General features: G+C 35.8%; 2 protein-coding genes and 1 pseudogene across 3 annotated transcripts; 2 read left to right on the top strand and 1 right to left on the bottom strand.

Annotated features, from left to right (window-relative positions):
* Positions 1–10,787: 10,787 nt before the first annotated feature.
* On the top strand, positions 10,788–13,627 carry LOC120266424 (annotated as a pseudogene).
* A 334-nt stretch (positions 13,628–13,961) lies between these two features.
* On the bottom strand, positions 13,962–14,783 carry LOC120267901. 2 transcript variants are annotated; one of them, XM_039275578.1, is made up of 3 exons: positions 14,535–14,783; positions 14,381–14,425; positions 13,962–14,277 (listed from the first exon to the last, which is right to left on the bottom strand). In XM_039275578.1, the coding sequence occupies exons 1-3, from the start codon at positions 14,652–14,654 to the stop codon at positions 14,110–14,112; spliced, it is 333 nt and encodes a 110-aa protein (XP_039131512.1). In that variant the 5' UTR covers positions 14,655–14,783; the 3' UTR covers positions 13,962–14,109. The 2 variants fall into 2 exon arrangements, with proteins under 2 accessions (XP_039131512.1, XP_039131511.1); XM_039275577.1 differs by having other exon boundaries at positions 13,967–14,277; positions 14,381–14,431.
* Positions 14,784–21,296: 6,513 nt separating this feature from the next.
* LOC120267892 (protein FAR1-RELATED SEQUENCE 5-like) lies at positions 21,297–22,940 on the top strand. Its single transcript, XM_039275569.1, has 4 exons — positions 21,297–22,204; positions 22,327–22,415; positions 22,504–22,596; positions 22,718–22,940. The coding sequence occupies exons 1-3, from the start codon at positions 21,566–21,568 to the stop codon at positions 22,505–22,507; spliced, it is 732 nt and encodes a 243-aa protein (XP_039131503.1). The 5' UTR covers positions 21,297–21,565; the 3' UTR covers positions 22,508–22,596; positions 22,718–22,940.
* The last annotated feature ends 2,905 nt before the right edge of the window (positions 22,941–25,845 follow it).

Genomic DNA, 25,845 nt, shown 5'->3' on the forward strand with positions numbered 1-25,845 from the left:
TTGAAAAAAATATTCGAGGGTATTACTACGATTGCGATAAAATTTTCTCTGAGTAATCTTGTTGAGAAAGCCACAAGTGGACGAGAATAAGGACTTAAGTGTAAAAAGTTTTTAAAAAGATTTTTGGGTTAAAGAGTAATAGAAAAAAAGGATTGATATGAAATGCTTGTGAAAACTAAGGACTGAAAGGTAAGTTGAAGGGATCATTTGGAAATATTGTGTTATAATCCAAGGACCATTGGATAATTTGAAAGGACCTTTTGAGAATATTATTTTTATAATCCAGGGACCATTTGTGAGTTTTTCAGGGGACTGGTTTGTAAGAAGTTAAGTTTTGAGGGACTAAAAAGTGAATTTCGGCTGAAGAGTTAATTGAGAGAAAAAAATCTAGACTTTTTGATGATTGTTCATCTTCTTACTCACCAGTTTTTCTTCTGATAACCCGGAGTTAGAAAAAGAGTGAGAGATTTGGAGAGAAATTGGAAGAGATAAAAGCTTGGTATTTGGAGAGAAGAATGGATGAAGTATTATTTGGTAAGTATTTTTGATGATTTATTTGTTGGTATACTTGAATGTATGTGTGTGTATTTTGGATTGAGAAATGTAATTTTTTTCTTGAGAAAAGAAGAAGGATTTATGATGAAAAAAATGATGAGTTATTGTTAATAAGAGTTGTTCTTGATTTTGGTTGGAAAAAAACACTTGTATTTGAGTTGGAATTTGCTTGAAATGGAGGTGAGTTTTGCGGATTCTTTGTAGTATTCTTGTAGCACGAGATTAGGGTTTGGTTTGATTAATTAAGTTGATAATTATGATGATTAGGAGGTTAATGATAATGGTTAGATTGAAATGGGTTGAGTTAGTCGATTGATTTGATTAGATCAAACCAAGTTGGATTGAATTGATTGAGTTGAATTGATTTGGTTGAGTTGAGTTGATTTGGTTGAGTTGGGCTTGATCAAATCAAGTTGAGATAGGGTTGGGTTTGGTTCGAGTTGATTTTTGGGTTAAGGGTTTTGGGACTGAACCAAGTTGGTTCGATGGATTTTTGAATAAGAATTGAGTTGGTTCAAAGTTTGGTTCGGTGAAATTAAGTTTGGTTCGGTCTGCAATTAAGGTTGGTTCAGATTGATTCGGTGTTTTGCTTTGGTGAGTTTGTTTAAATACAAGCTGAAAGGCAATTGGACTATCTAGGTCGGGGTTTTAACAGATTGGAGTGAGTGGGCCGATAGAGTCTATTATTGTTTCTTGTATTTTCTTTTTTTGAGTTTAAATATGTTATTTATTTTTTTATTATATTATTACATTGGGTGTTGTTCGGTCTTGAGAGGGAGTTCGGATCTAGGGAAGGAACCCAAGGACACCGAGTGAGTTGGTAGTGGCTATTATTTTTTTAATATTAATTATTATTATTATTTTTGAAATAATTGTTTAATAACTAGTATTTTGGAAATAATTATTTAAGTATTTCATTTTATCATGTTTAATTTGCGTATAAAGGTTAAAAATATATGTATATTTACTTGCAGTTGATGTTCACGACAATCGTATTGATACATCGGGTTTCAGTATAATTATACGTATTTGTGAATAGTGAAAAATACATGTATATGTGATTTAATTATTCAATTCATGTATTTATTTTTTTGATGGTTATATATGCTTTTGATTTGGAATGATTTGTGAAATCATGTGAGCGTTTTAAAATGTTTCTACCAACAATATTTGTGGAATTGGTTTTTCATTCATGGAATAGGAATGGTATCGTGGATCTGGATTTTCTTGGTTTTATGCGTTGTTATACTTTTGACATTGGCTTTGTGGAAATGATGTTTATTTTTCAGTGATGTGAATGCTTGTCATGGATAAGGATCCTATGATGTGATTTACTCTGATTGTTTTATTCTTTGTATTTACATGTTGGTTTTGGATGGTGACGGGCTAAGGCCGACTACTGCGATAGTGGGTCCCACGGGCCGACCTTTAGAGGTGGCGTGGTGGACACGAGTGTTGATTTGTCGGATCGGGTGGGGGCGTGGAGCCACGATTGGATTATCAGTCGGGATCCTAGAGTCGCCCACATGGGGACCCAGATGGGCCCGACGTCGAGGTCTGCGAAGACCTTGGCGGCTCCCGACCCTAGTCGTGACGGCGGCTAAGTGGGGAGAGTTTTTCAGTACGTGGAATTGAGAATGGATTTTTTTATATTACTTGTTATTTTTGGGTTTGTGATGAGGCGAGCCCATTTGTCAGCTCTTAGGAGGCGGGTCTCTCCAGACAATTTGGATTTTCTTAGAAAATTGATTTGATATTGATTTGTGATGAATTTATGTTTCAAAAGTTCTTTAAAAAAATGTATTTTTTGCTAGAATTACGGTATTTTTGGAAAAGTTGGAAAAATTATTTGAGAGGTTGGTATTTATATATTTTATATATCTTGTATTTGAATATTTGAAATTATTAAGCCACTCTGAGCCAGTGAATGTCTTTATAGCTGCGGGGAGCAAGACCCTAGATTGCTGATTCGAGTTTAGAGCTAGTCGGGGGTTAAGTCAAGGCTGCGAGTGGGTCCCATACTTTTTCTTTATATTTGTTGGTATCGTGATCTTGTAGCGGTTGTACCCTACAAATTTGAGTTATTATATTTGTTGTATTTATGTATTTGAATCCTGCGGTTGGTGTAAAGTTATAAATTGTAATTTGTAACTACGATTTGGTTTTCGAGAGGTGTCGGGGTTTTCGAGTTAAAAAGGAATTTTTTTAAGCGATGGGTGCCACATTTACCTCGGTAGAAGGGGTGGGTGTGACATCTTTTTGGTATCGAGTATGTAGGGTTGAGATATCCACGGTTGGTAGAGATCGCGGGTTGTGATCGAGCCTAAGTTTAGAAGTCATGTCTAGACTTAGAGGGTTAGTAGTGATTAGACAGAAAGTTAAGGGCCCGGTAGAAGTATTTAGAGTCTCCAGTCGGGGTTAAAAACCTAAGTTGCGTATTGGGATTGAGGACGGATAGTAGGTTTTTGACATTTGAGGCAGGTGAGTAGTGTCTTGTGATCGAGGGATCATGTGTTGAGATATTTGTCGGAATTGGTTTTATTCAAAATGAGTTAACTTAAAGATGCCAAAGAAGGTGTTTGGCATGCTTTTTTTGATCAGTGATACATAGTGATTTGTAGTGTGATTATTTACTATTGAGCGGTTGTAGCAAGAAAGCAGGGGTCTTGGGACGGTAAGTGAAGTCGGTGATATCAGTTGATGTATGCTAAGGAAATTTCGAGGGACGAAATTTTTTTAAGGAGGAAGGATTGTAATACCACGAACACGTGGATAGCTGTTGAAAAAAATATTGAGGGTATTACTACGAGTTGCGATAAAATTTTTCTCTGAGTAATCTTGTTGAGAAACCCCAAGTGGGACAGAATAAGGACTTAAGTGTAAAAGTTTTTTTAAAAGATTTTTGGGTTAAAGAGTAATAGAAAAAGGATTGATATGAAATGCTTGTGAAAAACTAAGGACTGAAAAGGTAAGTTGAAGGGATCATTTGGAAATATTGTGTTATAATCCAAGGACCATTGGATAATTTGAAAGGACCTTTTTGAGAATATTATTTTATAATCCAGGGACCATTTGTGAGTTTTTTTCAGGGACTGGTTTGTAAGAAGTTAAGTTTTGAGGGACTAAAAAGTGAATTTCGGCTGAAGAGTTAATTGAGAGAAAAAAATCTAGACTTTTTGATGATTGTTCATCTTCTTCTCCACCATTTTCTTCTGATAACCCGAGAGTTAAAAAGAAAAGAGTGAGAGATTTGGAGAAATTGGAAGAGATAAAAGGCTTGGTATTTGGAGAGAAGAATGGATGAAGTATTATTTGGTAAGTATTTTGATGATTTATTTGTTGGTATACTTGAATGTATGTGTGTGTATTTTGGATTGAGAAATCTAATTTTTTTCTTGAGAAAGAAGAAGGATTTATGATGAAAAAAATGATGAGTTATTGTTAATAAGAGTTGTTCTTCGATTTTGGTTGGAAAAAAACACTTGTATTTGAGTTGGAATTTGCTTGAAATGGAGGTGAGTTTGCAGGATTCTTGTAGTATTCTTGTAGCACGAGATTAGGGTTTGGTTTGATTAATTAAGTTGATAATTATGATGATTAGGAGGTTAATGATAATGGTTAGATTGAAATGGGTTGAGTTAGTCGATTGATTTGATTAGATCAAACCAAGTTGGATTGAATTGATTGAGTTGAATTGATTTGGTTGAGTTGAGTTGATTTGGTTGAGTTGGGGCTTGATCAAATCAAGTTGAGATAGGTTGGGTTTGGTTCGAGTTGATTTTTGGGTTAAGGGTTTTGGACTGAACCAGAGTTGGTTCAATGGATTTTTGAATAAGAATTGAGTTGGTTCAGGCTGGTTCGAGTGAAATTAAGTTTGGTTCGGTCTGCGATTAAGGTTGGTTCAGATTGATTCGTGATGTTTAGCTTTGGCTGAGTTTGTTTAAATACAAGCTGAAAGGCAATTGGACTATGCAGGTCGGGTTTTTAACCGATTGGAGTGAGTGGGCCCAATAGAGTCTATTATTGTTTCTTGTATTTTTCTTTTTTTGAGTTTAAATATGTTATTTATTTTTATTATATTATTACATTAGGGTGTTGTTCGGGTCTTGAGAGGGAGTTCGGATCTAGGGAAGGAACCCAAGGACACCGAGTGAGTTGGTAGTGGCTATTATTTTTTTAATATTAATTATTATTATTATTTTGAAATAATTGTTTAATAACTAGTATTTTGGAAATAATTATTTAAGTATTTCATTTTATCATGTTTAATTTGCAGTATAAGGTTAAAAATATATGTATATTTACTTGCCGTTGATGTTCACGACAATCGTATTGATACATCGGGTTTCAGTATAATTATACGTGTTTGTGAATAGTGAAAAATACATGTATATGTGATTTAATTATTCAATTCATGTATTTATTTTTTTGATGGTTATATATGCTTTTGATTTGGAATGATTTGTGAAATCATGTGAGCGTTTTAAAATGTTTTACCGACAATATTTGTGGAATTGGTTTTCATTCACGGAATAGGAATGGTATCATGGATACTGGATTTTTCTTGGTTTTTATGCATTGTTATACTTTTGACATTGGCTTTGTGGAAATGATGTTTATTTTTCGTGATGTGAATGCTTGTCTGGATAAGGATCCTATGATGTGATTTATCTGATTGTTTTATTCTTTGTATTTACATGTTGGTTTTGGATGGTGACGGCGGGCTAAGGCCCGACTACTGCGATAGTGGGTCCCCGCAGGCCGACCTTTAGAGGTGGCGTGGTGGACTCGAGTGTTGATTTGTCGGATCGGTGGGAGGCGTAGAGCCACGATTGGATTATACATCGGGATCCTAGAGTCGCCCACATGGGACCCGATGGGCCCAGCGTCGAGGGTGCGAGACCTTGGCGGCTCCCAACCTAGTCGCGACGCGGCTAAGTGGGGAGAGTTTTTCAGTGTGGAATTGAGAATGGATTTTTTTATATTACTTGTTATTTTGGGTTTGTGATGAGGGCGAAGCCCATTTGTACGCTCTTAGGAGGCGAGTCTCTCACGACAATTTGGATTTTCTTAGAAAATTGATTTGATATTGATTTGTGATGAATTTATGTTTTCAAAAAGTTCTTTAAAAAATGTATTTTTGCTAGAATTACGGTATTTTGGAAAAGTTGGAAAAATTATTTGAGAGGTTGGTATTTATATATTTTATATATCTTGTATTTGAATATTTGAAATTATTAAGCCACTACTGAGCCAATTGAATGTCTTTATAGCTGCGGGGAGCAAGACCCTAGATTGACTGTTCAAGTTTAGAGCTAGTCGGGGGTTAAGTCCAAAGGCTACGATGGGTCCCATACTTTTTCTTTATATTTGTTGGTATCGTGATCTTGTAGCGGTTGTACCCACAAATTTGAGTTATTATATTTGTTGTATTTATGTATTTGAATCCTGCAGTTGGTGTAAAGTTATAAATTGTAATTTGTAACTCTGATTTGGTTTCTGAGAGGTGTCAGGTTTCCAGTTAAAAAGGAATTTTTAACTGATGGGTGCCACATTTACCTCGGTAGAAGGGGTGGGTGTGACAGTAACTATTTGAACAAATGATAGATCATGTTGAATTTGTATGGCTTTTGTAGTGAAGTATGTATGTTCTGAATTTCGTATTTTCTTAATTTCAATGGGTTTTTTAGCAACACAACTATTTGTTGCTTAAATGAAGCAATCCAGTCTATCATCCTATTTTTTGTCTTGGTGCATAGTAATGTATGGGTGATTGGAAAATATAAACAAAAGTGTCAAAGATGATAATTAAGGATTGTCTTATTTTCTTACAAATATACAGGTTCCAAGTATTTTTTTTTTTCATTACCATATGTAAATTTATTATATATATTTAAGTTGGTAATATTTTGCAAAACCGGATATATAACTTGTACTTAGAAAAAAAATTAGTAGAAAGCAATTTCAATTTAAACATCATAATGTTAAAAAAAAATTAGAAGAAAGTATTAAGTCTTATAAAGTAATACATGCCTTAATTATGGGTTATAAGAAAACAAACAAAATTAATTCAATTAAAAATGTATTAATAAAAATAACCAAATTTATCATTAAATATGTTAATAGGCAATGTTATATGAATAAAAAATAACCTATATAACAAAGATGGGGTAACCTCACCTCTATACCGAAGTGGTGTTCTTAGACCCACTTCGGTGTTACCAAACACAGAAACCTATCAGGTGATGTATTCGGGTTTTTCATTTCCACCAGCCCGAAACACCGAAGTGAGTTCTTTGAGTGGTGTTTTCCCTCTCAACCAAAACACATGGAAGTCAAAAACTTCTAAATGAAATTCACACTTTCACTGAAGTGATATTTTCAGACTTCCCCCACTTCGGACTCTCACTTCCTAACCAAACACACCCTTAGTGTCCATGAGCTCACCGAAGAAAAAACAGTGGATAAAAAATTAATTACCGATCAATTAAAGGTTGCTTGCACATATGCTCCAAGGATTTAAAAACCCGGACTTGGCGGTTCAACCAGATCAATCGATTCGATCGGTCGGTTCAATAGTTTTCTAATTTTTTAAAAATTTTTGAAATATTTAAAATTTATATATAAAATTATAAAAATCCAGAACAAATCGGAAAAAAATGGGGCATTAACAAGAGCGATTTGTTCTCTTCAATCCTCTCAATCGAAGTTGGGCGGTGAGCAATTTGAGAAGATGATTAGAAGTATTTATGAAAAAGGAAAATGATGAGTTGATTTATGACCTGCAAAATCGATTGGAAAATGCACAAAATATAATGTGTGATATGGAATGGAATACCTTGCCGTCGTTCTTCGCCGTCGTTCTTCTTCTTCTCCATTTTGAGGCCCACAAGCTTATGTATTCTTCACTAAGAAAGCTCTCAAAACTCAACAGGGGGTGAGAAATGAGAACTGAGAAGTGAGATGAGAACCTTGACTACTTGAGCATCTTCAGGCGACAGCTGTAAGGGTTCTACCTTACACGCTCGGCATAGGGTGGTCCCTGGCCGAGGGAGATGGCTAATGAAACCAAGGTTGGCCAAATTCCAAGTCCAAATAGGTAATGTCCGTCCGATCATCCAATGCGCGGGTCGAGTCTACGCATGACCGAGAATTCTAGCCGGGGGTGCCGGGTGAGCGGGTGCGAGGGCGTGGTGCCACGCATTACCGAGGGCTCACTAGGCAGCGCGCGTGGCGTGATGCGCGTGGCCGAGGAATCTCGATCAATGGGCGGGTGATCGTGTGATCACGGTCTGGAGGCCGAGAATTGGCTAAGTATGGGCCAATTAGCCGGATTAGCATAAGCACAGACGGTACGGTCGATCAATGGACTTGTACTGTCGGTCAGCGGATCAGGCAGGCGGAGCGGGGCTCTTAGCCTAGTTATGAGCGGGATAGCATGTAGGCGTTGGGTCGGTGTCGAGCGCCTTTACCGAGAGGAATGCGCGGTAGGATTTCGGGTGATACCGGGCACTACCGGGCGGGACCGAGAGGGAGCGGCCGGGCTTGGGGCTGGCGCACTGTGCAGGGGCTGCACTATAGCAAGGGGGGGAGGGATATGGATGAGCACTGTTTAGGGTACTGTAGCACTGAAAGTGAAGTGTGTTTCTTTGGTTGTGCTTCTTGGTGACATGACCATTGGATCAATAGAGTCCATAAGAAGGGAGGAAGAGAGCTCTTGGTGAGTTTTCCTCTTGGTTGTGGGCCGGTTCCTCTCCATCCTTGGTGGGGTGGAGACCTTGGCTTGGCTATCCGGGTTCATGGTATATCTTTGTTTCTTTCATAGAGAGTTTATGTTTTTCTCTCTAATTCCCTTGTTTGCATGTGTGGTTGCTTGTATCTTGTTCGTTGTAGCTCATCCTTGGCCGTAGGCTGGCTCGGCGCCTTGGTGGCGTGACGAGCGCCGCGCGGTGATCGTTGGGGCGATCGGCAAGGCCGTGACAACATCCATAGTGAAATTTTTAATTTTTTTTTAACCCGGTCCGGTGAAACCGGTTTGCCGGTTTCCAGTCTAAATCTGGTTCAGAACCGGTTCGATCAAGGACCGGTTCAATTAATATGGCAGCTGGTTCCCGGTTGAACATGCCAATCCCGTCCAGCTTTTTAAATCCTTCATATGCTCATTTTCAAAATTAATACACAAAAAAGGTATTTTCTTAAAAAAAATTACAATATTTTTTAAAAACATATTTCAAATCACCCAAATTGATAAAAAAAACTTGGACATCTAAGTAAAAAATTAGTAAATAATAATAATAATAATAATAATAATAATAATAATAATAATAATGGACAATATAAATTCAAAATTTACAATTCAACAATAATATTCAACTACATAACATCTTCCATTTCCCAATAATATATCATAATAGGCATGCCTTGGTTAAAAAAAAAAAATGAATAAACTATTAATTTATTAAAAATAAAATTTAAAAAAAACAATGACACAACGAAGAAAAAACACATAAAACACAATGCACAATACAAATGACGGTGGTAAAAAAATAGTACAAATAAGGCAAAAGGCAAAATAAAACAAAGAAGTAGCAACCAAAAATAATTTTAGGTTTTACCAGCAAACTAAAAATTAAAAAAATAAAAAATAAAAATAAAACACAGCTGAATTTACAAAGAATGTTTATAAAATTTAAGAGGTGCTTGAATTTATGAAATGATTCTTGTAGAAAGAAAAATTCAAGAATAAAAATCCATAAACCTATGAAAAGAAAATAATAAAATTTTATGCTCTCCAAATTAAAATATCTATATAATATTTTTTTTTATATCGATCTATTTCATATTTATTATTCAAGAAATTAATATTATACATAAATCAAGATATAATTACAAGGCAACATTTAATCCCAACCACTCTTTTAGTGGGATGAAGGTGCATTTTGAGCCCAATCTCATCTTTAATTTAATATTTAAACATCAACTCAAACATCAACTCGTCCTTTCGTTTTTAACAAAAGTAGGTAAATCACTGTTCCATTGAATATAACAAAATATAACCGTTGAAAAAATACAAATAAATAAGACAACAGTTTATAAACCCAATTTCCTTTCACTAACTCCATCCGTGACTCTGGTAGTTTTCAACTTTTGATTGAAACCTTCAATGGCTCTTCCTGTAAATGGCATCTGGCAAGCCACCCTGTGTGAACAGTGCTGATGCTTGATTATTTCTAATAAAGGTCAATAAATTATGTAATATATATATATAGCATGCTCCTTTGAATACTGACTTAATGAATGATTTTTTTTTTTGAATAATTCACATTCAATAAAATGGGTAAGCGAAGCCTTTCAAGCAATGGTGTGGACCAATTTTTTTAGTATTCTCAATGTGATCATTTACCGTTAAACATTAAGCCAACCAACAAATAATATATATATATATATTATTTTATATATACACATATTTTTATTATTATATTTTAATCATATACTAAAAATTAGTCAAATTATTGATATTTAATATCCAAATCAAGTGATTATAACAACCATTGTAGTCAACAGAGGGTAATCTCAATGAGATTTTGATTAAAAAATAATTTGTTTTTTTTTTATATCAAATGAGTAGGGAAGAATCACAGATAAAAATAAACAGCAATCACGTCATAATGATCCAACATGGAACGCAATATACAGTTGAATTCTCACAAAGTGTTAACGTTGACCAGCCTCTCTTGGAACAGGCTCAACCCATCTGGAACCACTTTGGTTGGGTCTCATTTCTCACATGGTCAACCTGCGGAGCACGTTGCCTTTCTATTATTTATTTAATTTATTTTATTTGTCTGATAAAAAGTTCGATGACTTTATAATTAAATTTTATAATTACAGACTCATTACAAAATGCACCATCATCAATCATTGTGACAAAAATACATATATACAAATATTATTTTATTAAAAGGATGCAGTTGGTCGAAATAAAAGGTGTCCGTCCATTGAGGACCTGGAAACAAACCGAACCACACAGAAGTTGCAGATGGGCTCAACAAACAAACAATTGGTTATTTTTTCAGTTCTCTTCATTCGGGTCTTGTCACGGGTTCAATTTCTGGTCCCTAAAAAATATACTCCTTAACTTCATATTAATGGTGTAAATATAGATAGACATTATTGATTCTCAATATATTAGTATGTGAAACCAACTAACAAGGACTTGTGAGGTGGCCGTGCATGATGATGGTGGATAAAATCCGTTCTCATTATCTTCTGACTTCTCTGCCTCTTCACAACACATTAAACGAGACCCTTCTTAATTAAGTTGTTTCCCATCACTAGCTGATCTCCTGTCCATGGTGTGGTATTCCTGTTCCATTTCCAGCCATGGCTTCAGAACAATATCCATTGCTTTGGCTTCTCCTCATCTCTATCATCATCAGCATCATCTCTTTACCTTGTGCTTCATTAGATTCCATTTCTGCCAACCAAACTCTATATGGAGAGCAGTTGCTGAGCTCCAGTGGTGGCAACTTCGTCCTGGGCTTTCTCCCAATAGGTACTAACTCCTCCCAACGCTTCTATATAGGCATATGGTACAACAAGGTCTCAGAGCGCACCCCAGTCTGGCTGGCCAACAGAGCCAAGCCGGTCTCCAACCCTTCCACCTCTGTTCTCCAAATCTCCTCTCAAGATGGCAACTTGGTTCTCTTAGATCAATCCAAGTCCATTGTCTGGTCCACCAATATTACCACTACTTCCTCCACCTCCAACTCCACCGTTGCTGTCCTGCTTGACACCGGGAACCTTGTGCTCAGAGATGGAACAAATAACTCTTCTAAGATTTTGTGGCAGAGCTTTGACAATCCAACCCACACTTGGCTCCCTGGAGGCAAGCTGGCCTTCAACAAAGTCACTGGAAAGAGCCAGCAACTTACTTCTTGGAAGAATTCAGAGGACCCAACCCCTGGGCTCTTCTCTCTTGAGATTGACCCTGACGGGACAAGCCAATACATCATCCAATGGAACAACTCCAGATCCTACTGGAGCAGTGGCCTTTGGAATGGTCAAATCTTCAGCTTGGTTCCGGAGATGACCTCCAATTATATCTACAACTTCAGCTATGTGAATAACTCTCAGGAGAACTACTTCATTTACTATGTCAAGGATGAAAACATCATCTCAAGGTTCATCATGGATGTCTCCGGGCAGATAAAGATGCTGACTTGGGTCCCGGCCAGTGGGAGCTGGATTCTGTTTTGGTCGCAGCCGAGACAGCAGTGCGAGGTTTTTGCCATTTGTGGGCCTTTTGGTAGCTGCAACGAGAATGCGTTGCCCTACTGCAACTGCGTCAAAGGTTTCAGACAGAAATTTCCGGAAGATTGGGCATTGAGTGATCAGAGTGGGGGGTGTGAGAGGAACACTCCTTTGCAGTGTAATACCGGCAATAACAGCTCTGCCAACGTGGATCAAGATAAGTTCTTTGAGATGGATAATGTTAGATTACCTGATAATCCTCAGGCTTTGCAGGTTGGGAGTCTGGATGAATGTGGGCTTGCTTGCTTGAACAACTGCTCTTGCAGTGCCTATTCTTATGAAAGTGGATGTTCTCTTTGGTTTGGAGATTTGCTTAATCTTCAGGAGCAGTATGGAAGTGGGACCGGTGGAGGAACGCTTTATCTCCGTTTAGCTGCTTCTGAGCTTCCGACTCAAAAGAGCCAAAAGAACATGGTTGTCGGCATTGTCACCGGTGTTGTTGCCGCCTGTTTGCTCTGCGGGGCCATTGTATGGGTTCTTGTTTGGAGAAGGAGAAAAACAGCATTGCTGAACGCTTCAAAGACTATGGAAAATGGTCTGATGGCTTTCAGATACAGTGACTTGCAACGTGTGACCAAGAACTTCACACAGAAACTAGGAGAAGGAGGCTTTGGTTCTGTGTTCAAAGGTGTTCTGCCTGATTCCACTGCCATTGCTGTGAAGAAACTTGAAGGGCTTCGTCAGGGTGAGAAGCAATTCAGAACAGAGGTGAGCACCATTGGAACCATCCAACATGTCAACCTTGTTCGCCTTCGTGGATTTTGCACCGAAGGCACCAACAGGCTGCTTGTCTATGACTACATGCCCAATGGTTCTCTTGATACTCTGCTCTTCTCTAGCAAAACTTCTACTAAGGTTCTCAACTGGAAAACAAGGTATCAGATTGCTCTTGGGACAGCCAGGGGATTGTATTATCTCCATGAGAAGTGCAGGGATTGCATCATACATTGTGATATCAAACCGGAGAACATACTCTTAGATGATTCATTTGTTCCAAAAGTAGCAGATTTTGGGCTTGCAAAACTTATGGGCAGGGACTTTAGCAGAGTCTTGACAACCATGAGAGGAACAAGAGGATATCTTGCACCAGAGTGGATTACTGGTGTGGCTATCACTGCTAAAGCTGATGTTTATAGTTTTGGTATGATGCTTTTTGAGATCATATCAGGGATGAGGAACTCTGAGCAAGTAGGGGAAGGTAGGGGTGCTTTCTTTCCAACACGGGCTGCAGGTAAACTCATTGAAGGAGATGCCTTTAGTTTGTTAGACACAAAGTTGGAAGGCGATGCAAACCCGGAGGAGGTCACCAGGGTATGCAGAGTTGCTTGTTGGTGTATTCAGGATGATGAGACCTTGAGGGCCAACAATGGGTCAAGTTGTTCAGATTTTTAGAGGGTGTTCTTGAAGTTGATGTGCCTCCCATACCAAGGTCTCTCCAGATTTTTGTCTGAAAACCCCCTGAGAACATAATCTTCTTCTCTGATTTGTCTTCAAATCCAAGTTCTCAGATGCAGACTTATACGTCTGATAGTTCTCAGAATAAAACCACATCCTCTACGAGTTCTGGAAACCCTTCTTGAGATTGGGAGAAGTGGTTTACAGTTCCTCTTCTTTGACGCTTTCTTACTTGTGAACATGTATTTTGTATTTTGCAGATGAGATGCTAAGTATTTGATACATTTGACTGTAATGTAATTTATTCCTCTGTTTATATCCAACCTATAATAACAGTATACAGACAAACTGATTTCATGTCCAACAGTACTGTAAAAGCGAAGCAGCACAAGTTGGGGGGTTGTTCAGGGCCTGTGCTATTCAAGAAAACGTGACTATTTATTCCATCTTTTCTCAGTCTCCAGAATAATATCCAGAATATATACTACTACTAGCAGTGATATACATTATACTGTTGTGCATTCAGAACCCCATCTTCTAACCACTAATCTCTTTTGGTTATTTTAAAATTGAAAAACTAGATTACAAATAAGTCTTCATTAATAGATAGTAGTGTCCCCTCATGTCGCCTTCATCAAAAACTAGTGTCCGAACAGGCCTTGGTAAAGTGAAAATAGATAATACTAATAATAAGAAAACAGAACATAAAATACACAAAGCCTTGAAGTCCAGGAAACATTAGACATTTTAACCCAAAGATTAGAACAAAAAAACTAGACTTCAGTTCAGAAAACGACGGCAAACCCATGAGCTTTTTTCCTCCACCCTTTATATATATATATATATTTAAAAAGAGAGCTTTAGTGATAAGTCAATGAAGTCCGGAGAGGAAGAAGATCCATCTTCAGCCGTCCGATGAGCAAACTCCGAATCTCCATGCGAGACGCCGCCACAATGCGGAAGGAACTCATAGTACTCCATCTCTCTCGTACTAGTTGTGTCCGGCTCTGTTTCCTAGAAATTAAAAAAACCAGAGTAATTATAGTGAGGTTAATTAATGTAAACATATGCAATAAATCACTTCATTGAATGAAGTATGAAGTGACTTTGTTAGTACCTGGTGAACAACCTTAGCAGCAGCGCCGTGATCCTCACCGGAGAACTGATTCTAAATGGAAAGACAGTGAGGAATAGGAGAAGAGATCACAGTGAGAATGATCATAAAGAATATAAGTGGATAGATGGATTGGGAACCCGGTGAGAATGCTTACTCGAGTGCATAACTCGCAATGAGATGAGAGGCATTGCGGCATTTGGTTTGAAGGGGGCTCTATTACCGAAGGAGGACTTGCGGCCTGGAGACCGCTGCCTGAGAAGCGGATCCGATCCATGGCATACTGGTCGTGAAGCACCGATCGGCCGGTCGGGAGCGACCCATACGGTGGTGGGATCACTGGGTTGAGGGCCCGGTAACGTTGGATGTAACAGTAACCCGGAGATCCCGGTGGGTGATCATTCCAGACAGGGGAACGCCGTCAAAGTTAGGTGTGGGGGGAGAGTATGGCGGAAGCTGTGGAGGCGAGGGATGGAACTCCGGATCGGTGATCTTGCTCCAGCGTTCCTGGAGACGAAGGCGTTCGAGCTGGGCCACCCCGAGACCACGTTGAGGGGGGCGCTTAGGAGCTGGCTGCTTTCCTCCGGCCTTGCGGGCCTTTGGCTAGCGATCGGCAGTGGGGTTTGATCCTGCCCAGGATCAGGTTCCTGGTCGGGGATGTGAGACCTCTCCGGCGAGGAGGAGGGTGCTGCAGGCCAGAGGAGAAACGCCGTCGCCATGAGAAGAGCTTGTAGAGATGAAGGAAGAGAGATAGAGATAGAAGGGAGAATGAGAAGAATACGGGGAACGGGATTTATAACAAACAGTATATGCAGCCGGAGGAGCAGTGGTGGGGACCAGTGGAAAAAAGCTGACACGTGTCAGTGCGGTGTGAGAAAGGCTACACGTACGGAAGGAGCCGTGGCTGGCGGGCGTGGTCGGGGAGTGTAGGGTGGCTTTGTGGATCGGACGGCTGACATTGAGAGTAAGGAGGGTCACGAGATCTGGCATGGCGAGTAGGGATAGATTGGAATTAGAGATTCTAAAATTCATATTAATATATATATATATATATATATATACACAAAGAAGAGGAGTTCAAGTCGGTGATGATGATGGGCGTAGCTGGTGCTGGAGATCTTGGTGTTATGATTAGGTTGATGTTGTAGACTCTGCCTAGTTCTGCGATATATATATATGTATATAGTGGGAGTTGGTTTGAAGGGCTAGATTCATGCCCAAACTCAGTTGGTTGGCTCGGTGCGTAAGGTGTGAGTCTAGCTATACCTATTATAGCACCACCAGCATGACAATTGTTTCTACTTGCCCGTATCTCGACCGTTAACCTGATCACGAGGCAAAATAGGTCAGACACATAAACATCTATATGGGTGGATGATTGGGGACCCCGGAGAGAGACATTATCATGTTCTCGTACGTAGTCTGGCCTCTGGGAAAAGCGACCTAATGCTGACATTCATTGTGCATTTCGAGCTTATAATGTATGTATATATTGTAGTATTTATAACTTTATTTAAAAAAAAAAGAATAAAATAATAAGGAAAAGCTGGGGTTTAGCGATGGATATTGGATAGTAAAAGCTGTAGGTCAAAAAAATAAAATAAAATAAATAAATTGTAGGTCTTTTTTTGCCTCATGGGGACAAACATAAAGGATTCGCAGGGACTGGGAGGTGGGATAGTGCTCTGAGGAGATGATTAGTGGGACCAAAGAGGAGTGGGTCCCAATCAAATGCAGCCGAAAAGCAGTGGCATATACCAGTTCAATAAAAAAGCAGAATGAGGACCAGACAAGGGAACCATATATGTGTTATTGCATAGTTGCATTTGCATGAGACCTGGGAAATCTCAGTTAGTGGGAACTGGGGAGAGTTTAATTGGTTGTATCTGGACTGAGATTTCAGATATATGTACGTACTAGTAATGAAACAGAAAGAAAGAGTTGGGGGGGAGCCGGTGAGTGTCTTTTGGTTTGACAGGCATAGCATTACTCAAGTAAGTATATGGCAAACTGGTGGAATGTGTTTCCAGGACCACCACTATCACTGTATCACAGTGATAATAATGAAACAATTGTAGCCTCAACAGTGTCCAGACTCACAGTTCAAGTAACACTTTGGATCAGCCTTTGCAGTCTTAACATTGAAGAATTCACTGCCACATCATGCAGACAAAGCTTTAATTAATTATAAACCCTCATGTTGTTGTGAGCTTAAAGTTTTATAGCCCATTTGCTGGGCCTCAAAGTTCCTTTCCTTTCATATGATATGATACTCTTTTGGATTTGGTTTTGTGTTGTTCATACACAAGCTAGATGTGATTATATAAAAATAAAAATAAAAAAAATGTAAAAGTAGCATGTTCCTTTTTTCTGAAGGTGCATACTCTTCATCCAAGGTCTCATTAAACCACACGCATTCAGTATGTTGTAGTAAGCAAACCGTTATACTGCAAAAATAATATGAACACCTAGTTTGAGGTTTTTTTATGCCAATTTTTTATATTTATTTGAGAAAGACTTGGAATTATTGTGACTTTTTTTCTAATGTTTGAACTGCATGATTCAGTGACAAATATGTGAGCACTGGTGGCGCTAGAATCAATTTTTAATAAATAACTAAGTGGACCCAGATTTTTTTTTTCTTAATTCTTATCTTTTTGGGTTTCGTTAGACTAGGTTGTTATATGAGATTTTTTAAAAAAGAATTTTGATTCAGTGTCATCCGACACATGTGACTTGATCCCCTCAACCTTCATGGCGTTTTTATTTTTAAATTTAATGAAACCAAGGAGAGCTCTCTTTCTTGCTTCCATCCCGGCGGTATTGATGGCGAGGAATCAAAAAGTTGTGCCCAGCATTCGCCCATAAACTTATTTGTAGGTAAAATCTTAAAACTAGACGCAGAGTTCTTATTTTTTTATATTTTTCTGAGTGAATCCTTGCTTTCTTTGTCCTCTGTTTTCTAGAACTATGATTCCTTTCGGATCTCTAGCTAGGTTTTTTTTATTAATTAGGGGTTTTTATTCATGGTTGTTTATTTTTTTATACACTACATTGAATGTTAGATTTATTTATCTGTTTCTTGCTTCTTAAGAGAATTTTAGATATGATGTCCAATGGATACAACTCTATTCATTAAGACATGGAGGATGTGACAATTATGTTGTTTATGAAGGTTTAAATTCTCATCTCGACAATTTTTTGCTCTTCAAATCTTTTATGTTGCTGGAGTTAAAGGAATTATTGTTTGATTACAGTTGATAAGTTTTAGATCTCTGCTTTTAAAATAGCATAAATCCCTCTTCAATTTTCAGGGGTTTTAGTGACAAAATTTACACTAAAATAAGATAAGTTATAAAGTTTGACATTACCTAAGTACGTATATGCACAATTACATAATTCTGTTAGTAATACTGTAGAATGAATAGTACTCAAAACAAACAAAAAAAAAATGGATATATCATAGCCTTAGATGCCCACTATTCGTAAAAGCTTGAATTTTGCAATTTCAAAAAATATAGGCAAAATTATGTTAGATTCAGTTCTCGAAAGTATAATGAGTCTTACTTGAATCATATGTTTGTTAATCTTCTTATATATATTTCGATCCTAATGAGTTTCCTTTGTTAATGTAAAGAATGTTTAATTGTTCAAGTGAGGAGAATTGATCACATTAGTTAGGTGTTTAACAATTCAGTGTTATGCACATCATTTTGATATTGTTACAAAGTTTAGAAGTTAAGTTAGCTTAGCTTAGCACTCTTTTCAATTTTCTTTGTTATGCTAAAGAGGTTTTTTGATATCCTTGGAATTTACTCTCAAATATTGGGTATTCTAAAAAATTGTGTTGTAGACTTGTAGTATGGGTTTTTGAGTTTTTGGGAATTAGACACATAACTAACACCACATATAAATTATGATATATATGTGTATACACAAATAAATTTTAGATTTTCAATATTTTTGAATTTATTTGTGGACTAAGTATTTAATTGTATGTTTAGTTATTTATCTATTTCAACAATTTTTTGTATTGATTATTTATTTGTTTAATTATTTATGAACCCTTTTAGTATTCTTTTATTGATTATGTATTTATTCATTTATTTGTTACACTTATTAATTATTGAACTATCAAGGCTAATAATTATTTTTGGAAGTAATTGCATTATTTTATATAGAAAATAGGATCATACAAATATTAGTATTTTGCTCAATGAATTTTTTTGCAAATCCTTTGTATGAAATTATGATATTTTGCTTGGTTTTTCGACAATAAATTTATTTTGATATAAATGCAATTTTAGCCTTTAATTAACTATGCATTAACCACATTATTAGGATTAAACGCTGATCATGTTGACATCAAACTCAGATAATTAACTATAATGATAGTCTTGCCACCTATACCTATAGTATTGGTAGCGCCTTTTATTTTTCCCCTACTTGCATTTTGTTGGTTATCTTGTATATTGTTTTAATTGTTTTTTATTTAAAAAAATAGATAAAGGGCGTTGATTCGTTAAAATGTTATATATATATATATATAGTATATTCCGTGGAAGTGAATCGGTAATTTGATATTTAATATTATTATAATATAAAATATATTAAAGTTGAAGGATGGTAACATAATTCATGAAACATTTGAAAAATGACAAAATAATATATTTCATCGAATTAAGATAGGTAAAAATAAACTTAAATTAATTTTCTTTAATATTATAAATATATAATTTAACATATGATTTGCTATTTATTTTAATTTAAGTGAATAAATTACATGCATTAAAAAAAATGGAATAGGACTGTTCACAAAGATAAAAAAAAGGATGATTTTTTTAATGTTTTAATAACAACAATTTTATAAAAGTGTTATTATTACTATATTATCTGAAATTATCAAACAATCAATAAATGTTTAAAAATAGTGGTTTATCCCTTTTTATGAAAAATAAATAAATAAATGCTTAGAAATCAAACCAAATCCAAAATGATAAGTTTAAATTTTTATTTATAACAAAAAAATACATGTTGATTTTAAAGTCATTTACCTTCACATGCTTGTCCAATGATTTTTTTTTAAAAAAAAAATACTACAAATGTAACAATCAAAGATCATCAGGTCATGAGCCCTTATTTAGTAATATAAAATTTAAGCTACAAATCTACCCCACCATCAGTGCACAAAACAACCCTGCACACCATACATTTGATGAGTGGTGGTCACCACAGCCCCACGATTTGTAAAAGTAATGATCAGTTATTTATATTTTAAAATATGTTTAAGGGCAATTAAGTAAATTGCTCACAATTTCTTTTCCCCATCACTTTCGTCATCATCTTCTCATCAGTATTGTTTCCCCTTTTTTTTTCATCCGAACATCTCTCTTCAGTTGAAGCAGCCAAGAAACGGAAGGCCGGCCATCAGTTGAAGCAGCCGAGAAATGGAGGTGAACGGAGGTTTTCGTCCGCCTTTTGTTTCTGTTTATTTGATTTTGAAGTATGATGAGAAGATTGGTGATAAGGTTTGTTTTTGTTTTCAATTTAAGAATAATTAATGAAACATTTAGTTTATTTTATTTTATTTTTTTTTAAATGTTGTTTTGATTGGATTTTTTTTTTTTGTTTGTTTTATTGTTTCTTATTTTGTTTTTTTTCTTTTTTTTAAAATGTTGTTATGATTGGATTTTCAAACCATGAGATTAATTAAATTTGTTAACACTTTTCTGACACATTATCATATATTGTTTATAATATGTATCAAGACTTTGATTCTTGATTCAAAGTGTATATTAGTCAATTCTGTGTATTTGATGATCACATGCAGGTAACTGAAATAAATTGCAAAGAATGCAAAAGAAGTCCATGGCCCCCTAATAAAATTCAGATTCTATTCATGCATCTTCTTGTCACATGGAACTACTTGTATTTAAAAATTTCTGAAGAAATGGAGTTCTTTGAGCCTTTTGCTGATGCTTCACATGAATTATAAAAAATTGGTTTACAAGAGACAAGTAATTTTTTTTTTAATATGCTTGTTTCAAAACCAGCAACCATTAGCAACCATATGCAAGTTAAATATGCCTCTTTTAAAACCACTAACTATGTGAAACCATATTAATGGTTATGCAAACAATGCCATATTAAGGCTATCTTACTCAAACTTAGTTTGTCGATCATGTTTGTCAAGTTTGCAAATGTACAAACTTAAATGGTTTCTTCATAGTGTTATCCATTTTTTTCTCATTCACTCTTTTTTCAAATACAAGGTCTTGTTGATTTTGAAAAAATCATCAGCACCTTCATGAACATTGGTTAAATTTGCAAGAAGGTTATTAATATTACAAATTTACAAGCATCTAAAAATGGCTCTTACCTTGAACTTTGTCATTCCATTTGGTAATCAACGTTGAATATATTATCAGGGAATAATTAAGCTTAAAGAAGCAAGGAAGTTCGAGAGGTGAAGGGATGCCACCTGCATTTGAGTAACAAGAAAGGAGATTTGTGATTCAAATTGTCTGGCCAAAGTTGCAATGTAACGCCAAAAGCCACTGTTGAAAGTATGAGGTTTGTTATTTTTTTAAATTCTATGATTTAGATTTATGATAACTTGTAAACTCGTTATCAACCAGTAGTTTTATAAGTGTTGTATTTACCTATTGAAATATTAAGTACATGTTTCTAATGGTTAATATTATTTGATTCCAATTTGTTATTCTATCTAAATGTTCTGTAAAATTTTAGTCAGTGTCAGTGAAGTTGAGGCACTATTTGAGCTGTTCAAAAGCATTAGCAATTCCTAGTGTTGTTAATAGTCCTAATGTTGTTATTAATATATATATATATATATATATTTGTAGAGAATGGCAAATATCAATGAGATACACAGTTTGGGTACAGAAGTATGGGAAATTGATGAGCATATATATAATGCAAGGGAATTTGAGTCAGAGAAAGAAAATGAAGATCAACCTTTGGAAGAAAATGAAGTCCAAGAACAAAATGAAGACCAAGAAGAAGATAACAATGAATATATTACTGATCATCAAGAAGATATTTCTCTCAAACCATATGTTGGCATGGTGTTTGATTCTGTGGATGAGGCTTGTGAATTTTATAATAGCTATGCATACAGAAAAGGGTTCAGTGTGAGAAAAGGTGCAATAAAAAAATCTGAGAAAGATGGTAGTATTATTGGCCGGCGTCTGTATTGCTCTAAAGAAGGTTATAGAGAAGAAAGATTTAAGAAGAATGAAGCCAACAAGAAGAAACATACTTGTTAAAATTTGCTTTGCATCAAGTCTTTTTGTGAGTTGCACTTGTTATAAGTTTGAGTTTACAGGGCTATTATGTCGTCACATACTTAAGGTATTCATTGTGGCTAATGTGGATAATATTCCAAGAGAATTCATGTTAAAACGTTGGACAAGAGATGCAAAATATGGGAAGGTTTTTGATGAAAATGGCCAATATATAGAAGAAGACCGTCAAGCTCATTTAACACTCAGATACAGTACTCTTTCACATGAAGCATCAGACATTGCAACCAAGGGGTCTTGCTCTATTGAAGTTTATAAAGTGGCTATGCATTGGTTGAGGAGGACAAGGGAAGAGGTTGAGAAGGCAATTAAAATGCAAAACATTGAAATTTCAAATAGCAACAATGGAGAGGGATCATCACAACAAGCAATTACATCAACTGAAGTAACAATCCATGACCCACCACTAGCAAAATGTAAAGGAAATGGCAAAAGAAAGAAAGCATTTTGGGAGAAAAATCACAAGAAGAAGAAGTCCAAAGTTGTTGATGATGGACTTAAGGTAGTTATTTACATTGAAATGTTGCTTAATGTTCTATCATGTTTCCTTTTTTATTTTATTTTATTTTTGCTTTGAAACTGTGTTATGTGAAATAACACATTTTACTTGTGTTGTTGATCTAGGGACGTGCAATGAATGGTCAAGAACTGTTAGGGCATGCCATGAGACTAGATCTTGCCAATGAAAGTGTTTCTTATCCACCAACCAATGGGTGAATTGTCTTTTATCTTGTTTGGCAGTGATAATATAACATCTTATTTGGCAGTTCTTACATTTTTGTTGTATTTTTTTCCATGTAGGTAAGAAGATTAACTATTATTAAAGCTTCTAATGGGGCAATGAGACGATATGATGGAGTTGCATTGGTTAATTACTGTGTCTAAAAATCTTTGGTACACTTGACATTTGTTTAGACTTTTATCATCAACATCACCAGACCCAATATCGACATTTTTATATTTTTTTAGAAATCTACATATTGATTTTATATTTTGTCTCATTGATTGCTTGCAGTTCTGCTGATCAATCAGATTCATGCTTCTTTGAGTTGCCAAAGCAAAAGACATCTTCACTTGATGTTCATTGAGGCATTCCCGTTGTCAGTGTCTTTTGATGTTAACATGTTGTACTACTTTAAATTCCCAGACCGCATTTATGCGTTGCAGTCACATCTCTAAATAAGTATGTAGCTATAAAACTGTTGTATATCATTGAACTTTCCAGGCAGCTACTAAAATCCAAGGCATCAACCATGCCATAAAAGCTGCAGTTTTCTAAGTAATGTTGATTGCCTGGGCTGAATGCCATCTTTGTTCTTGTTCTCCATTTACATTTTGGCATCTGAAAAGACTAGTAATTATTTGCTCACAATTGACAGCTAAACTTGGTAAAAAACAAATTACTGAATTAAAAGTAATCAAGAGTTTTTACAGGAGCAAAAACACAACAGTGAAAAAGTTGAAAAGTATGACAACTTTCAAATAGAAAGAAAGTTTGATTTATTGTAAAAATACAGTTACATTTCCTCAGAAAGCAAAACAAAAGGAACTTAAGAGAGGCATGAATATGCAAGAGCCTTCTTCTCAAAAAGTTCCTCGAGTAGTAGCATCCAATTTCTTTTCCGGAAAAATTCATCAATGCAAAGACACGAAAAAGTTACGTGAAAATGTAAATTGAGTGCTAAATAGGTTTTGAAAAGTAACAGACCTAACAAAGTTACAACAATTGGCAACAAACTTGTAAATTCAATGCATGACTAAGGGTAAGGTTTGACAACTTCATAGATAACTTAATAGTAATGCCGAATATTCAAGTAGCACGGCAATTATAGGAAAGAAGGGAATTTGAATGAACAGATTGATCAAACATGAACCTCCCAAAATCCCTTCAGAAAAGTGTTAACAAATTTAATTAATCTCATGGTTTGAAAATCCAATCATAACAACATTTAAAAAAAGAAAAAGACAAAAATAAGAAACAATAAAACAAACAAAAATCCAATCAAAAACAACATTTAAAAAAATAAAAATAAACTAAACTAAATGTTTCATTAATTATTCTTAAATTGAAAACAAAAACAAACCTTATCACCAATCTTCTCATCATACTTCAAAAATCAAATAACGAAACAAAAGGCGGGACGAAAACCTCCGTTCACCTCCGTTTCTACCGCTTCAACTGATGGCCGGCCTTCCGTTTCTTGGGTCGCTTCAATCGAAGAGAGATGTTCGGATGAAGAAAAAGGGGAAACAATAGACTGATGAGAAGATGATGACGAAACTGATGGAGAAAAGAAATTGTGAGCAATTTACTTAATTGCCCTTGAACATATTTTAAAATATAAATAACTGATCATTACTTTTACAAATCGTGGGGCTGTGGTGATCCCACGTCTCGGTTCCACCGAGAATCCCACGGAACCGAATCCGTGGGATCACCACTCTACATTTGATAGGATTTAAATACAATCCCGCACATGGGAATAAAATACCTTAACAATTAAGCTAGAACAACATTGGTGGAAAATAAATATTTTCTGTCCAAATGATTTAAATTGGTTTTTATTTCCCATATTATCATAAATGATTAATCAAATCATCCACTTTAAAAAAAAATGATTAGCAAAATGCATGAGATTATAATGACATTAAACATGATTTATCCTTATCGAAGAAATTGATAGTTTCACATGCACTAGCCCAACGTCACCCTCGAGTAGCTATAGGTTGCTTTCAAATAAACACACCTTTAATAATGGACCAAGTTTTAATATGTAAAATTTGGTAACGCAACCCAACTGGTTTGGGATTTGTTTGCTCCAAATCCAATGAAGGCTTTTCTAATTTATGAGGACCACTTTATAAAGCAAGATTGATAGTCAATTATTATCACCGCAATTAAGCTTCTCAAAAAATTAAGCGCTTACTTAACTTTTTTAGCGCTAGAGAACCTATCTCTGCTGGCGATCATGACATCGATGCTGCTCTAGAGCAGGTGTTCCTGTTGCTTGTCTAAGTAGGCCTGAGATGTCAGACGACATCTTCCGTCTCCTTAGTTTCTTTTCCCTGTTTGTTCTTTTACTGTCTTTATCTTCTTTGTTCCTCCTCACCACTGGTGAGAGTTGACTCTTCCATTGTACCTTATTTTTATCTTTGTACTGTTATCTTTCTTCTTAATAAATCTGTGTGGTTTATCCACTTTTTTCAAAAAAAAACAAAATTATTATCACCGCAACTTTAATTAGACGAGTCACATTATTTACTCATAATTTTACAACTATTAAATCACTTGGTTAATCACCATCTAATGACACCTTTAAGGTATTGATTTAGGCCTTTTGAATGAAAGGCATTTCCCAGAAAAGTGATCATATCTCCTTCCTTTTCTATCTTAATTTATTATTGGTGCTGACTGGCATGCCTTCTGAAAAGAAAAGAAAACAAAAGAAAAGAAAAGCAATAAAAAAGAGAAGAAGATAATAACAAGGTCCATCAACATCAGCAGCAATCTCACCCTCTACAACTACCAAGAAAGACAAAAGAGAAACAATGAAATGAAACAAGGGATGAATCTCATGAGAAACCAGCAGACCATTACAAATAGCAAAGCATTTCCTCTGTTCACAAGGGTAAAGTGGTCCCTTTCTTATGAAGACCTAAACCTATATGTTCATTTAAACGAGCTTCACGCGACTCCCCCAGCCAAGCCACCACCGCCACCGATTATATTATATATATCATCTCATGTCGCTGCCTTGTTTCTCATGCTCTAGTCCTTTCATCTGCATGGTTGGCAGTTGAGGGATGCTAAAATCTTAACAAAATAAAATGCACTCTTAATTCATCACCTAATTTTTTTTATTTTTTATTTGGTTTAAAATCAATTTGATTTATATTATTGACATCCCCAAATTAGGTGAAAGGTGCACTTAATTAGCCCTTTATTGATATAACACCCCGGATAGTAATACATATTTATAATATGAACAACAACTGGACATGCATGTACTTTATTTTATTTAAGTCTCCATCTGGCCACCATGTATTGGGAGGGAGTTCAACTCTCAGCCTCTTATATCAGAGTCAAACTACTCTTTTGTTATAATGATGATTTAGTGTGATATATAATTAATTTTAATGCTC

Source organism: Dioscorea cayenensis, chromosome 8 (genome assembly GCF_009730915.1).
Source record: "Dioscorea cayenensis subsp. rotundata cultivar TDr96_F1 chromosome 8, TDr96_F1_v2_PseudoChromosome.rev07_lg8_w22 25.fasta, whole genome shotgun sequence".
Taxonomy (NCBI): domain Eukaryota; kingdom Viridiplantae; phylum Streptophyta; class Magnoliopsida; order Dioscoreales; family Dioscoreaceae; genus Dioscorea; species Dioscorea cayenensis.

What these genes read in the sequence shown, in the direction of transcription:
- LOC120267892 (XM_039275569.1), top strand. Translation starts at nt 21,566, where the DNA reads ATGGTAGTATTATTGGCCGGCGTCTGTATTGCTCTAAAGAAGGTTATA. An exon ending in TTGTTGATGATGGACTTAAG is followed by an intron (nt 22,205 to 22,326) that starts GTAGTTATTTAC and finishes TTGTTGATCTAG; the next exon opens with GGACGTGCAATGAATGGTCA.
- LOC120267901 (XM_039275577.1), bottom strand. Translation starts at nt 14,654, where the DNA reads ATGGATCGGATCCGCTTCTCAGGCAGCGGTCTCCAGGCCGCAAGTCCT. An exon ending in ATTGCGAGTTATGCACTCGA is followed by an intron (nt 14,432 to 14,534) that starts GTAAGCATTCTC and finishes CTTTCCATTTAG; the next exon opens with AATCAGTTCTCCGGTGAGGA. An exon ending in CTGCTAAGGTTGTTCACCAG is followed by an intron (nt 14,278 to 14,380) that starts GTACTAACAAAG and finishes TTTAATTTCTAG; the next exon opens with GAAACAGAGCCGGACACAAC.